General features: G+C 42.2%; 1 protein-coding gene across 1 annotated transcript in view; it reads left to right on the top strand.

Annotated features, from left to right (window-relative positions):
- CDH17 (cadherin 17) overlaps positions 1-16,781 on the top strand; it is a 40,756-nt gene that overhangs the window by 22,043 nt on the left and 1,932 nt on the right. The window contains exons 9-17 of the mRNA XM_066624196.1: positions 815-965; positions 2,878-3,093; positions 4,338-4,414; positions 5,043-5,234; positions 6,652-6,896; positions 7,956-8,086; positions 9,417-9,650; positions 10,928-11,044; positions 11,177-11,293. Of these exons, the coding sequence (XP_066480293.1) occupies positions 815-965; positions 2,878-3,093; positions 4,338-4,414; positions 5,043-5,234; positions 6,652-6,896; positions 7,956-8,086; positions 9,417-9,650; positions 10,928-11,044; positions 11,177-11,293 (1,480 nt within the window). The remainder of the gene's footprint in view (positions 1-814; positions 966-2,877; positions 3,094-4,337; positions 4,415-5,042; positions 5,235-6,651; positions 6,897-7,955; positions 8,087-9,416; positions 9,651-10,927; positions 11,045-11,176; positions 11,294-16,781) is intronic.

Below are 16,781 nucleotides of genomic sequence, written 5' to 3' on the forward strand. Positions count from 1 at the left end.
GTTTGCAACCAACCCTAAATTTAATACTAAATTAGAAAGAATGGATTAAACTTCCCAATCCTATCCTCAGCCAGCAAATAGCATGCGATGGTACCAACACCAGCTCCACTGCATGCTGCGGACTGTAACAAAGAAATTTATACTTACCTACTGTGCCATGCCATGGTCTACAGTGGGTCTACTTGGATCTGCACCAGCCCTTTGGCTGATGCATGTCCAAGTGGACCCAAGAGGGTGTGTTGAGGCTAGGGAGGGAGCATAAGATATTGGCACTGGCACTGTCACCGGTATCTGCCCTCTCTGCTCCCCAACATACCCCAATCTTCCCCCTCCCCACCCACAGCCAACTTACCAGCATCGGTGGTGGCTGGGTGCTCCAGTAGTGTACGCACCCAGTTGCTAGCCATTCACACTGGCAACCCCTTTGCACATGCTGTTACTGCAGTGGTAGCACCAGCAGCCAGGGCCTTCTGCTGATGGAACATGAGTCCCATCAGCATGAGATCTGCATTGAATTGGACTGTAAGTCTGCTACATCTTATATTATGCAAACAACTCAGTTTGCATACAACTCAGATATGCAACTCAGTTTGCATATCTATAGCAAATTGCCTGGCAAGCTTCAGGAGAGGGCTGGTGATGTCATTTGTATTGCCATTACCTTAAACAAATGTTCACAATTTCTGCAGTTAACTAAGAACATAAGAACAGCCCCGCTGGATCAGGCCATAGGCCCATCTAGTCCAGCTTCCTGTATCTCACAGTGGCCCACCAAATGCCCCAGAACTAACTAATCACGTTGTTCCTGTTTCAGTACGTATTCCTGGTAGCTGCAAAGGATCAAGAAGGAGACATGCTGGCCCGCCCAGTGACTGTGACTGTCACAGTGGAAGATATTAATGATAATCCCCCTGTGTGTGACAAAGCTCTGACTAAATTTGAAGTTCAGGAGAATGAAGGTATAGGTAAGAAAGCATTTTACCAGAAGAGAATGTAGTAGCTCGTTTGGAAACCAAGAACGTTGTCTTCACGAATGTCTTCACGAATGGGGTTCACTAAATGGCAGACAATCACTTTGAATTTGGACAACTGTACATCTGATCCGTATCCATCTCATGCCTGCACATGATACCATAACTCCGGGTCAACCCCTTGAATGTTCACTTCTAAAAACTTGGTCTCAAGCCCTTTAACTTATAAGGAAAAGCATGCCAGCCACGTTCTACCCAGTCACATAGCAAAAAGTACATGTGCTCCTATTCCAGGTTCCTAGCCAGGGAGTGCAAAGGCACTGGGGTAACTGACAAGCACTAAACCCTTGGTTTTTAAATATTATACAATTAATATTTGCTGCGTATTAGGTGACCTACATGGTTGTTTTGGCTGTTCTGCAATTTAGAGGTGTTCGAAAATGGTGTTATTTATTTTACTCAGAAGTAAACCCATTGTGTTCTGTAAAGCATAAACCTATCTTAAAGTATAAACCTATCGGAACACAGGTAAACCTATGTTCACCGGAAACAAACACCTCTAGCAATTATTCCTCCCTCCCTCACACCTCCTCTCTACAAAGTTCCTGGCTATCGGCCAGCCTGTACTGTGGAATCGGTTCAAACTGGGATGAATGTTTTAAGCAGGCAAAAAAAAAAAAAAAGTACCTGTCTTTTCAAGATCCCTGTTCCATCCTGCTTCCCATGTTGTCCATGCTTCCAGTTTGGCACACACATACTAAACTGAATGGGAAGAGGAATTGAGAGCATTAGAAGCTCTTGTCTGGGAGCACCCAATTGTGTCTAGCTTTTCTCTTTCACTGCAACTAGATTTCGCTTCCAATTTCATGTGAGATTGTATGTAAAATCATCAGAATCAGATTCCTAGCATTCAAACAATATTTAAAATCCAGAGGAGAAAACAATCATCATCTGAACTTCAGGTCCTTTCAGTTAATCTCATGATTAACCCATTTCCCTGTCATTCTAAATCACGTGCTCTACCTCCTCTCTACATGCTCCAAACTTGGGTTCAGAAGTGAGACAACAGATCCTGGATGCTTGGTTAATGAGATGCAGTGCTAAGTATTGGTGACACCCAACACTTGATCTCTCCCAACGGCTTCGTATAAGGCAAGGGAAGCCGACAGTAGTTATAAATTCTGATAGCAATGGTTCAAGATCTACAAGGGGCCAGTACAGACGGTTCTGGATCACTTGGACCTTCCCCATGCATTTCAGGATGTGTGAACTCACAGTGGGTGTATATCCTCATCCTCTTGATCTCACGTCAGTTTCTTTAAATACATTGGTAAGAGATAGTTCTTCCAAACGGCTCCCAACACAATTAAAGAAGCTGTTTTAGGATTAAGGGGAGCAACCAGGATATGAACATCTTTAATCCCATGGGGTTGATCCAGAGATAAAGTATTATTTGAACTGTCACATACGGCGCAATCCTATCCTGCGCTGGAACAGGTTATCCTCCCTATCTTCCCTTCCGCCTCCTCCCCACCTCTCCCCGCCTACCTTTGGTTCTTGCATTGTCACATCCAAACCAACGCAAGGCACTCGGAGGAAGCCAGCACGGAGGCTTCCATCAGCCTCCACAGGCCTGCACTTCTTTGAGTGCCAGCCCAGCTTCCTCCTGAGGAGGTGCCGTAAGGCACATTTGCGACCCTCCTGGGCCAGCACAAGAGACTGGCACCAGCCCAAGTCAAGGGCAGGATTGCGCCCATAGTCTCTTTGATATTTAATTACTCCCATTTCCAGGGATTGGTATCTGAAATATTTTTGTCTTGTACTGTAACTTGTTTTAGGTTCTGTTAATTTTTTGTTTGTTTTTGTTTGCTGGTTGACTAATTTCACCTTTCCTCGACCCCACCAGGGAATTACATAGGAACTCTTAAGGCTTCTGACAGAGACCAGAAAGACACTGCTAACTCTTTCCTGACGTACAGCATTGTGGACCAGAATCCTAAAGTCCCTCAAGACGAAATGTTCCGCATCGAGTTGGTGACTGGGGTAGTCAGGCTATTTAGAACTGCATTAAAGAAAAAAGTAGCTTCTAATTACACTCTGAAGGTGAACGTGACAGATAAATGTTAGTATATCACAATTTTTTTAAAAAGTTCTTTAATTTTTTTTTACAATTTTTTGTAAAAATTCACCCATTTTTCTTCCTGGGAGCAGTATCCAGGGTGCAAGGGGAGTCCACACATTTCCCCTCACATGTTCAGTGCTCACATGAGAGAGAAGCAGGACTGTGCCTATTGGCCATACTCACTGTGGCCCTGTCTTTGGCATTAATGTGAAAGTGGTCTTATGTGAGTTGGAAAAATAGATCAGCCAGGATTCCTAATCATGTGGACAAGCCCTAGACACATACAACTGTACATGAAAGCTCATCAGATTGTGAGTTATTGAAATATCATTCAGGACAGTTGTCCTGGGCCTCAGGGCCCAGTTCGATCCAACTTTCCAGCACAGATGCAACCATTCCAATGGGGTGTGTGCTGCATCTTGCGGTGGGAGGGCAGTCATGGAAGCCTCCACAAGGTAGGAGAAAGTATAGTCCCTTAACTTGGGGCTGCATCAGTGCTGGAAAGTTGGACAGGACTGTGCTCTCAGACTCTTTAAGGATGAGCTAAAACAGTTGTTGGGCAGCCCAATCCTGAGCTGCCTGGGGCTTGCGAACTGCCATGGCACCAAAATGCCTGCCACAGAAACCTGAGCATTCTGGGCAACCACTGGCAGCTCCTTGGGGGAAGGGGACATTTGTGCCCTTCCCTTGGGTAAGAAAAGTAGCCCTGCAATGGGCCCCACAATGGTGGCTATTTGTGGTGGCTAATGGTGGCTATTAACCAGCACAAAGTAAGCGAATCTATCTATCTATCTATCTATCTATCTATCTATCTATCTATCTATCTATCTATCTATCTATCAGGAAGTACCTAGTTCACATCTTACTTCTGCTATAAACTCAGTTGTGGGCTTCAAGCACATCATGCTCTTTCAGCTACAACTTCACCCTCCATCTGCAATAGGAATAATAATAGTGAACTACCTTATAGGGTTGTTGTAAGAAATACAGAATAATGTTCATACTTTGAACATTTTAAAGCATTACATAAACACTAATTACTATTATTGTATATTTGTTAATTACTTTAGTTGCTTTAATCCTATACATATGTATCAAGGAGTAATCTCTATTGAATTCAATGAGATTTACTTCTGAGTAGACATGCATAAGATTGTGCTGCCAAAATATGTGAAACATGTTTGAGAGTCACTGTTGTGGCATAATAGCTTGCATTTGACCTTGTTGTGTTATCTTCTCTGCAGTATTCCACACATTCTGTGATGTGCAAATCAATGTGATTGATATCAATGATCAGATTCCAATCTTTGAAAAATCTGACGTGAGTGTTTTTATTTTTTTTACCACATTTGTGACCACTAGAAAAATATCATACTTGAACAGAGGCACATGCTTGTCCAAATCCTGAAAAGGTGCTGTGCATGCAGGAACAGGCTTTTGCCTACACATTCCTAGTTAGAGCAGGAACTGTTAATGCAAAAAGATGTTGTTCTCAGTACTGCAGCTAGATCTCTGGGAGAACTGACAGCAGGTCTTCTATATGACAACAGTGGCACCTCCATAGCAGACATAACCTGTAGCCTTCTAGACAGATTCAGGTTCTACACTCTTCCAAACTAGTGATTGAACTGTCAGTGTCACACTGTCAGTGCCAGCCAGCTGTTGGTTGTCCAGGCATGTGCAAATGTGCATAGGCAAATAGCCACTATTAAAGCCAGTATTAATTTCATGCTCAGGCAATGATGTTGAAAAAAGAGGAATGTGGATAAGTCGCACGTGTTATTTACTAGTAAAGGTAATGGAGGGAAAAAAGACCTTTGTGGTCAGTTTTTCTCTGATCAATGCAGCAGCAACTGATGACATTAAGCTAGTGTGTAAGAATTACTCCATTCACTAAATAACTCAGAGCCATGTTTTTTCCCGATGCTTCATCTTTTCTTTCTCTTTAGTATGGCTTTCTGAGTCTTCCTGAAGACAAACCGGTAGGAACAATAATATTGGAAATTCAAGCTACAGATGCTGATGAACCATTCACTGGAAGCTCTGAAATAGTGTACAAAATTGAAAAAGGAGATCCAAATGGTACTTTTTCGATAGCCACTGATCGGAAGACAAACAGAGGATTTGTTAGGATTAATAAGGTGAGCACAGAACGTAAGAAAAACCCTGCTGGATCAGGCCAAAGGCCCTAGCCAAGCATCTTCTTTACCACAGTGGCCCACCAACTGCCGGGTGGGAAGTCCACAAGCAGAAAAGAAAAGCCCACTGTTGCTCTCCTGCAAACTGGCATTCAGAGGCAGATTGAAACATATAGTCAATGGGGCTTACTCCCAGGTAACTGTAGATAGGATCACAGCCTAAGCCATTATCTTCGCTCAGCTATCACATCATGTGGCATTGAATTCCGTAGACCAATTATGTACAGTTAGTTCTTGTTATCCGCTAGGGTTAGGTTCCTGGAAAACCTAGTGGATACCAAATTAGCAGATACTGAATCATTGAGCCCATTGGGAAAATGAGGTTAAGTTCAAAGGGACCCTCTTCACCACATACTCTATGAACTTCATGAACCTGAATCTTAACTTGATGTCTATGGGGATGGGAGTTAGTGAGGGCTCACCTCCAATATCTGTTGCTTTCTCCTCCATGCTGGATATCCCTTGATGTGTTGAAGGTTGTGACAATGATTGTTGTGACAATAATGCTGGCTATGCCTCAACTCATTGAAGGTTGCTAGCCCAACAATGAGGCCTTAGAGATCAGCAGTGAGGATGAGGTCGCTTCACCCGTCATCCTCCTCCTCCTGTCTCTTGACTCCTTCCCTGGGCTTGCCCCACCCCCAGAGCAGCCCTCAGGTAGCCTTCCAGAGTCCTCTAATCATTACTAGGGTTGTGAAGCTTCAACTGGAGTCCCCAAGACGGTGCCCAAGATGATGGGGCAGGTCTAGGAAGCAGACACAGATGTGCCTGACAATTCTCTACAGGCCAATGCTAATGCCTGCTTGATGTGGCACCAGCACAGAATTAGTGGATAACAACAGAGCTGCAGATAATGAGAGATAGATGGCATTTCTGCCCCTCACAGATAAGTGAATTTGAGGATAGCAAATTCACATATAAAGAGAACTGACTGTACTTTGTGAAGACATATCTCCTTTTGTCTGGCCCAAATCTCCTGCCACTCAGTTTCATGGGATGACCCCTGGTTCTAGGATTTTGAGAGAGGGAGTAAGCAGAGTGAATCTTCCCCCATATCTAAGTGACCAAAATAACCCTCACACATCAGGGATTTGAGGGGAGCATTCAAAGTACGTAGAGGTGTGACTTTCAGGAGTGCTTGACCCCCAGCACCTCCCTTTTAAGAAATAAAACCGTGCAGGGATGAGAGTATTAAATATGTGTCCATCCAGGGAGAGGATATAGACACCCTTTCCCAAATGTTCTGTTTCCACAGATTTATGTCAAGACAATACATTATTTGCTTAATGTATTGGGGCAGCTGCTGAAAAATCTGGAGGATCTCGTTCCTGACATAATCATTTTTTTCTTTGTTTTCTAGGTTCTGGATTTTGAGACCGCTCCAGTATATGAACTTACAATCCGCGCCGTAAATCCTGAACCTCTGGTGGCTGGAGTACAGTATAATTCAAGCTCTGTTGCCTACTTCCGAGTTAATGTCACAGATGTGGATGAAGCACCAGTTTTCTTCAAAGATCCCTTCATAGTTGATAAATTTGAAAATCTTACTGTTGGTTCTTTGGTGACTGTAGCAACAGCCTTTGACCCTGAGGGAGCCCAGATAAGGTAAAGACAATATCCTTTCCATGTTTCAAACTTAAATCTAGGATTCTGAGGTCTTTTAGCTGTCCTTCAGAATCCTGTAGTAGTTTAGCTGTCCTTCAGAATCCTATTGAAAGGAAGTGCTTTGATACAAGTGTATAAACAGGCCAGGAGGGAGCTGTAGGGAAGGGGTCGCTTGCCTTAGTGCAACCTGAAAATAGCTGTTCTAATCTCCGGAGACTGCCTGCCTGCTGCTCTACTATGGTAAGAATAGCAGTTTTAAAACCACAATTTAAAGGAACTTTTTTTGTGTATGGATTTGACTATTTGCAATTTTCAGCATTCGCGGGGGTTCTGAGAACAGAATGAATCCCTATGGATGCCACAGGTGAACTGTATACTACAGTGTTTCTCACAATGTGGGTCGGGACCCACTAGGTGGGCCACGAGCCAATTTCAGGTGGGTCCCCATTTCAATATTTTATTTTTAATATATTAGACTTGATGCTACCTACCATGGTATGTGACTACATTTGGGAACCTATACAGACCTGTACTTTTAACAAGCTACCATGTATAATCTTTTAACAATGATAGCCAGTGGGACTTACTCCTGGGTAAGTGTGGGTAGGTTTGCAGCCTAGGATTGTTAAAAATTTTCCTGCTTGATGATGTCACTCCCGGTCATGACATCACTTCCGGTGGGTCCTGACAGATTCTCATTCTCAAAAAGTGGGTTCCAGTGCTGAATGTGTGAGAACCTCTGGTATACTACATCATAGAACACAGCTACAAATCCTGCATCAGGTGCCCTAGGTGAGCAAATGCATCCCGGCTAGCTCTCTAACCCTGTGCAGACATTCCTTCTTGCACATTCCTAACCCAATTTCCAGCACCAACATAAGGATAATGCAACTTCGAGGTAAGGGAACAAACATTGCCATACCTTGAGGAGGCCTCCGTGACTGCCCCCCAACTACAGGATGCAGCACATGCCCCACTGGCACAGCCATGCCAGTACTGGAAAGTTGGTTAGGATTGCGCCCAAAGTCATTTTTACATCTTGATTTTCTTCCTGAAAAGGTACCATTTAATAAATAACAACAGGAACTGGCTGCGGATTAATCCTATCAATGGCTCAATCTACACTATTGCCCCACTGGATCGAGAAACGGAAAAAGCCTACAGGGTACAGGTTGTTGCAACTGAGCAAAGTAAGCAAAGAAAGTGAGACATTGGGACAGACTTTCTGTTGTTTATCATTCTCAGAATGAAGTGTCATGTTTTCACCTGGACTCTTCCAGTTCCATCAACCTAAGCCATCCAAAGGCACCTATTCCCTCATTCAATTCCATTCTTGATGCCTCCCAGGGCATCTGCAGGTGTGTTTCCTCACACACTCCCTTCCTTCAAATCCCTCCTTAACACCTAGCTTTTCCATGAACTTGCCTCCACAGGTGGAGGAATGGGGCGCCCTTCAAAGTGCATGTCAAATGCTGCTTTCCTGTACCTGGTGATATGCCAGTCTCTGCTCCTCCCATTCCCTGGATTGGGAAGATGGGAATGGAACAGAAGGCAAAGTATGGAAGAGAGACTAGTGGTGGGCTAGAGCATTTCTGGCAGTCTGTGCCACCACTCTCCTCTCCTCCACGCTTTCTCTTCCACTCTGTCTCCCTCTTCTTTTTTCAGCCCAGGAAGTAGGAGCAGGAAGAGCAGTGGAGGTAAGTGGGCAGGTGAAGGTAGGTGCCACCCATCAACCTGCTGCCTGAATTGGCCTCATGAATTGACTAGCCCTGCTCTCATACCACAATCCTGGCAAACACCATACTTGTGTGCAGCCCGCCCATAACCTCCAATTCTCCCCCCCCCCCAACCTCTACTACATTATTACCCAGCCATCAGTGCACAGAAACAGGGGGTTATACAGGGGGTCCTTGTTATCTGAGGGTAATGGGGACCAAAAAATTGACTTAGTTTGTGACCCATGATTAAAGGGGAACCTTTTCCCATAAGAAATAATGGAATAGGCCTTTATTGGGACCAGAAGATTTGAAACAACTCCTCAAAAGTTTATTTTGAAATATTAAAGCATTTTTACTTTAAAAAACAGTACCATACAAATTGCTGTTATTCTAAAACCTTTAAGAAATATGTTTGATACATTATACATGATGGAAGGTATGTTAAACTTGGGCTTGCTTGGATGCATGCTGGTGGAGGTTGGATGAGGTATAAGTGAAGTTGGAAGGGAGGGGGCTGCAGAATCAGAGGGTAGCAACAGAGAACTTGGTGCACTGCATATCTACACAGGGAGAGATGCATCTGCGTGCTGTAGGTTGGGATCCCAAGACTAAATAGTGCGGCTGTTTTGAAAATCATCTGAAACTCCAGGCTTTCATCTGATAATCATCGTGTGGGGAATTTTTATGCATTGCTCCTCAGTTAATTGAACCTGTAACGGGGAATTGATTAATGAAGATGCAGATAAGGAGAATCTTCTCTACAAGCCCTGAAATATCACATTGTGTTCTGTTCAATCCGCAGCCAAAGCATCTCGGAGATCCACAGCACAGCTGATACTGAACCTGAAGGACGTTAATGACAACCCCCCAATACTAGCAAAGGAATCTGTGTTCTTCTGCCACCCACTTCAAGGGGGTGAGACAGCAAAGATTGAAGTGTCTGATCCTGATGAGCGTTCATTTATCCATATGTTCTCTTATACTCTCCTTGGAGGAAACACAGTACTGGAAAATTGGGATGTATCTAAACCTGATGGTAAGTTTTTGAGAAGTCTAAGCTGAATACAACCAACATACCATATAGAACTATCCACTTAGAATACAGCTCCATAGTCCTTTTAGGGTACATTGGCTGAAGCATTAATTTTTCCTATATTAGCTACATTCTATTTTAAAACTATGCATTTATTCTTTGGATGTATATCCCACTGTTTTCCAGAAGCTCAGAGCCAATGGGTGCAGCCATTCAGGGGTCTCCTCCATTCATGTATAAAGTGGAAGATGTGATTTTTACAATAAAAGGCACACATTGGTGAGAGGAGACTAACATTTCCCATGCTCTTGCCTTATTTCCTTGTGCTCCTTTGTGTCAGGCACTATTCTTCAAGTTTCATTCCAGTGATAGAAGTAAGCCAAGCTGGGAAGAAAACTGCCTCACATAGCAGAGCATGGCAGGAAGCCCAAAAGGGGGGAGGCAAAGTTCAGCCTTCTTCACATGCACCTGTAGAAATTATATATGCACAGAATGGGATGCCCGTAGATTAAGATTTACTGGGTAGAAGGTCTGAGGGTGATAGTGAGATTATAGCAAGGCCAGTCCATCCATGAAGTCAACTGAGGCCCACTTTCCTCCACTGTTCTTCCTCCTTCTCCCGCTCCCTGAATTAGACAAAGAAAAAGGGGATGGAGGGGAAGAGGAAGTGTGAAAGAGAGGAGCATGGTGTGCTAGAGTGTTGGAGACACTGGACCTGCCACTTTACAGGTGAATGGGCAGATTCATGAATAAACAAGCAGGGCTGTCCCAGTCACAAATAATTTGGCCCTTAGGGTAGTTAACAATGGCATGGTCTAGGCCCAAATGTGCACTTTAACCTGCCATTGATTTCAAACTGCGCATTAACTACAAGCTTAGATCTCTCCCTTGAAAATTTTTAGATGCCTCTTCTTGGGAGAAGCACTAAAATTTCTTCAAATTTCAGTTTTTTGAAACCTCAATGCCAACCTGTTTAAGTGCCGAAATGCTCGCCAAGTTATGCCCCAAAGCTTGTGGCAGACAGATCCAGTCTCCAAGTGTTCCACAAGCAAAGCTGTCTTCTCTGTTTAAGTGAAAAGGGAAGGCAGAAACAATCACTATAGATATCATAGCAGCTGTCTTGCCTGCACAGAATTTTAGGAAGAAGGCACTCCTTTGAGTCACATGCTTAAACCTCTCCCATAATGGGTAAGATTTTTTGATTGTTTGCTCCGACAGTGCCCAGTGAGTGCAGATTTTGAAGCTTTTTATTTTTCTCCCTCTACTATTTCAACTGACAGGCAGGCATGCTTACATTTCCCCAAAGAACAGGAACCTTGAAGCACAAGTCTATGACATACCAATAAAAATTAATGACAACGGAAGGCCACCCATGGAAGGAACTGTAAATCTGCGAGGTATAGTGCAAATTGTGTTCTCTCTCTCTCTCTCTCTCTCTCTCCCCCCCTCCCTCCCCCCCCCTTCTTTCAGTCTTGGCACACAATCGTTTTATTTTCTCTAACCCCTGGAAATGTGCCTTTTGTCCACAGTAAATGTATGCATATGTACAGATGAAAACAAATGCTACCGAGAACCTGTAAATCCCAATCCGCTTCCAACAGTGGCGATGGCAGTCGGTATTCTGGTTGCTGTATTAGTAGTTATTGGTGAGTGGTGATTTAAAACTGGATGGCTGATCATAGGCCTGACAGCTGTGCCCCTTGTTTGTTCTTCTGTTGACTGACTGATAAAGTTGGACAGATAAAGTAGTACAGGTTGAGTACCCCTTATCCATAATTCTGAAATATCCCGAAATACGGAACTTTTTGAGAGCCAACTTGATTTTTTTTTTTTTTAAAAATTTCCTAAAGAAATAAAATCACAAACTGTGTTTCATGCACAAAATTTTTAAAAATATGTTTAAAAAAATTTTTTTTAATGGCAACTGCTGGATTCTGTGGGCACAGTGGCTACCACCAGGGTCTCCTCCCTTTGCTCCCTTCCCCTGGGCAGACAGCAGCTGTTGGCAGTGGGTGTCCTCGGCTCTGTGCCTGTGGTTTTGTGTGTGTGTGTGCAAAGTTTATTTATTTATTACAGATACAGGTAAGGAAAATGGGTTAAACTTAGGGCTGGGACTACATAGGTTACACATGAGGATATTGGCCATAGATTACAACATGTCTTAATCCAATAAAGAAATCAACAACGACTGAAAAAAAATCATTGATACAAAAATTATCCTATTTGTCATAAGAACATAAGAACAGCCCCACTGGATCAGGCCATAGGCCCATCTAGTCCAGCTTCCTGTATCTCACAGTGGCCCACCAAATGCCCCAGGGAGCACACCAGATAACAAGAGACCTCATCCTGGTGCCCTCCCCTGCATCTGGCATTCTGACATAACCCATTTCTAAAATCAGGAGGTTGCGCATACACATCATGGCTTGTACCCCATAATGGATTTTTCCTCCAGAAACTTGTCCAATCCCCCTTTAAAGGCGTCTAGGCTAGACGCCATCACCACATCCTGTGGCAAGGAGTTCCACAGACCGACCACACGCTGAGTAAAGAAATATTTTCTTTTGTCTGTCCTAACCCGCCCAACACTCAATTTTAGTGGATGTCCCCTGGTTCTTGTATTATGTGAGAGTGTAAAGAGCATCTCCCTATCCACTCTGTCCATCCCCTGCATAATTTTGTATGTCTCAATCATGTCCCCCCTCAGGTGTCTCTTTTCTAGGCTGAAGAGGCCCAAACGCCGTAGCCTTTCCTCATAAGGAAGGTGCCCCAGCCCAGTAATCATCTTAGTCGCTCTCTTTTGCACCTTTTCCATTTCCACTATGTCTTTTTTGAGATGCGGCGACCAGAACTGGACACAATACTCCAGGTGTGGCCTTACCATAGATTTGTACAACGGCATTATAATATTAGCCGTTTTGTTCTCAATACCCTACCTAATGATCCCAAGCATAGAATTGGCCTTCTTCACTGCCGCTGCACATTATACTGTGCACATTATACTGTGCACATTATAATGCACATTATACTGTGCATTATATATATATATATATATATATATATATATATATATATATATATATATATATATATATATATATATAATGCACATATATATTATGTTATATTATATATAATTATATTATATATTATATATTATATATATTATATTATATTATAAAATATATAATATATTATATATAATATATATGTGCATTATTATATATTAATATAATATATTAATTATATTAATATAATTAATTATATTAATTATAATATAATTATATATAATATATTATATATAATATATATGTGCATTATATATATAATGCACATTATGTATATAATGCTCATATATATTATATATGTAATAATATAAATAATAATAATATTATAATAATGATAATATTATATATAATATTATATTATAATAATTATATATATAATATTATATTATTATAATATTATATTATATAATATATGTTATATATATAATATATTATAATATAATATTAATATAATATTATATATAATATTATATATAAAATATATAATATAATTATAATATTATAATAATATAATAATAATATTATATATAATAATATATATATTATTATACTGTGCAATATATATATATACATTATATATTGTCATTATACTATTTAGTGATTTAACTAAACAATCACTATTGTTCAACTGAAATTATTTATCCAGTCATAAAAAGGCTTTAAATTTTGCACATAGAATATTCTTGCTGCTATACTGATATGTACAATAAAATGTTTCTTATATTGGTCTTCAGTTTCTGATATCACATTTAAAAGGAATATTTCCGGTTTGAATGGAACTACACAATTCAATATCTCTTGTAACAATATATATCATTTTCCAATATTTCTTTACTTTCCACATAACCACCACATATAATAAAGAATTCCCTCATTCTCTTTGCATATCTAACAATTATTTGATGACCCAGGGTACATTTTTGCTACTTCCTCTGACATTAAATATCATCTATAAAACAATTTATATAAATTCTCTTTAGAAGATACTGCTTTAATTATCTTAATACCACTTTAATTATCTTAATATTTGTGTTCCAACTTTGTTTTCATTTACATCTACTTGATTTGACATAATTAATGGAATACTCCTCACTACTGAGGGGAATTCAATCCATTAATATCTACAAAAAAAATTTCCACTTGTTATTCAACCAATTTCCCTTCCTGTCTTAGTATTTTCTTTTTTCTCTGTCTTGTTGATATTTTCCTTCTTGCTCCTCCCACTGCTCCTTCCACTCCTTCTTCCTCTTAACTCCCTTATATTTCTTGATCCCTCTCTTTTCTTCTTCCGTTTTCTCCATTTTATTCTTTTTGAATTTAATCCAAAAATTCTTCTTCTTCTTGAAAGGACATGCTCTCTTTCTCTGAGAGTTCCCTCTTTTTTCTTCCTGAAAATTCTGAGTTCTAATAATAAACGCTGCTTTTTCCATCTCCTGTCTCATTACAAAAATCTCCAATTCTTTAGTTCCATCTGGCATTTGGTCCATTCTTTTTTCCATCCCCTCCACACTTTTCTTTGTCTGTTTGTCAGGGAGGAGTTTATTTGCCTCATTTGTTCAGATAGTTTTCCAACCTCTTGATTCAGTTCATTTCTGAATTCTCACAACATCTCCATTAATGAGGTCTGGCTTTCGCTAACATCCTTTAAATTTTTTGATATCATTTTTATCAGTATCATATCAAGCCAATTCCCACAGTTAAAGAGTCATCCAATTCTTATTGTCTTGCATCCCTTCTTGTCAAAGATAGTCTTTAAGTTTTTATATCTAAAAGGGGTGGGTCAGTAATCCAATTCAAGTTAATAACACTGTCAAATTAAGTTAGTTTACCTTTAATTGTTCAGGCCTGAGTCAAGCCTTTTCCGGCAAAAACGAAAATGAAAATTGTTCCATACTTTAAAGATTAATTGTTAATTTCTTTACCATGTATACCATTCCAACAGGGTGATCCTTTATCTCTTTTCTTCCAATCATCCTTGTTACAAATAAGAAGAAGGAAAAAAAAAACTACTCCAGCAGGGGCTTTTAAAATCCACATTCGCTCTTTTTCCCCTCTGGGTGGCTGCAAGCCAATGTAAATAATCTTAAAGTTGTCTTTCCCTCCTTCCAACCTCTTGATTGCAATTCTTTTTATAGCCTTTTAATGAACTGGTCACTCACAGTTAAAGGCTTTGTTCGCTTTCATGTTTTATCTAGGCCTGGGGTGGGGAGTCTTCAGCTGTCCGAATCGTCTCCGAAGATGGCATCCGGGATACGATGTGATTCAGCACAGAGCAATCGGGGAAATATCTCTGAAACCGCCGTTTCAAGAGACTGCCCCGTTCAAGCTCTCAGCCTTTGTTCCTTCTTGGCAACGAAGAGTCCCTCATTGTTGAGGTTCTTGCAAAACACATCTATTTAGCAGTTCCCCCCCCCCCAGAGCCCTCCAAGGCTCCCTGCTACTTCACTGATTGTTAACTCCGTCCCCGGCTCTGTGCCTGTGTTTGAATGTGCACAGAGTTGAGGAGGCCTGTGTCGGGCTGCCTGGCTCAGGAGGGGTTTCGGATTTGGCGGCAGAGGCTGCCACCATCTCCGCCACCATTGCAGGCCTGATCTTTCCCTCCCTTTGCTCTTTTTCCACCCCTTTCCACCCACTCCCCACCTCCTCCCCTGTCCCCAAAACACTCACCACTGGCCAGTGTTGCAGGAGCGCTGGCTGGCTGGCCATCCTCCTGGCATTGAGGTGCAGCGCCTCCTGGTGCTTGCCCAGCACCAGTGCTCCCTACTCCCCAGGTGCTGTAAATGTGCTCCACAGGATGTTTACAACACCCAGAGCTGGCGCAGAGCAGCAGTGCTGACAGTAACAGAGCTCAGAATTGGCCTCACAATAAAGGATGTGTAATGCAGTGGTAGAGTGCATGCTTTGCATGCAGAAGGCCCCAGTTCAATCTTTGGCATCTCCACATAGTACTGGGAGAGACAACCCCCCCCCCCATCTGAGTTGTTGCCCCTCAGTTGTTGCCCATTAGTGACCTAGACCAGGGGTGGTCAAACCCCAGCCCGGGGGCCACTTGTGGCCCTCGGAAGCTCCCAATCCGGCCCGCGGGGAGCCCCCAGTCCCCAGTGAATCTCTGGCCCTCCAGAGACTTGCTGGAGCACATGCTGGCCCGATGCAACTACTCTCAGCGTGAGGATGACTGTTCAACCTCTCACCTGAGCTGTGGGATGAGGGCTCCCTCCACTACTTGCTGTTTCATGTCTGTGATGCAGCAGTGGCAGCAAAGGAAAGGCTGGCCTTGCTTTGTGCAAGGCCCTTTATAGGCCTTGAGCTACTGCAAGACCTTCATTCATTTGTACAAGTTCCATCTCTAATATATTCATTTATGTAAATTTATTCAAATTTTAAATGTAAATTAATTATATTTTTCCCGGCCCCCGATACAGTGTCAGAGAGATGATGTGGCCCTCCTGCTAAAATGTTTGGACACCCCTGACCTAGACTAATGATCTGACCCAGCATAAGGCAATGTCATATGTTTAGTTGGATCAGGGCTGGCATCAGAGGTCAGCAAGCTTGGGCACTGGTCAAGGGCTCTGGGCCGAAATGGCCGATTCCTGAAGCCCGCTGTGCAACAGACCGTGGTGGTGCAAGTCACTCAACCACTACGCGGCTTATGCCATTGCTGTCTCCTCCTGCCCTCCCCACCCATAATTTGACCTTCTCAGAAACCTCTGCTATGAAACAGTGGCCTCTGAGGACCTCCATTCATGAAGGCTGCTGAATGTTCCTTCCTCAGCACTGCAGGAGGAGCACTTCTAACAGCTTCACTCCCCTTCTCCAACCCATCTGGAGCTGATGTAGGAACTTCCTCCAGTGACTCTGTGGGGTCCCAGAGAAGGAATGGTACCTGGCTATCCAGAGCCTTGTACCAGCACCAAACAGATATCCAAAGTTCCTTGAGGGTTACAAATACAAATATATCAAAACAGATAAGATTTGCTTCAGCATTCATTAATGACAGTTTCAGAAGTTTCCAGAGGGACCTTTTTCAATGTTGAAAAATTGGACTCAGTGTTTGCTATGCCAA

Source organism: Tiliqua scincoides, chromosome 4, assembly GCF_035046505.1.
Source record: "Tiliqua scincoides isolate rTilSci1 chromosome 4, rTilSci1.hap2, whole genome shotgun sequence".
NCBI lineage: Eukaryota > Metazoa > Chordata > Lepidosauria > Squamata > Scincidae > Tiliqua > Tiliqua scincoides.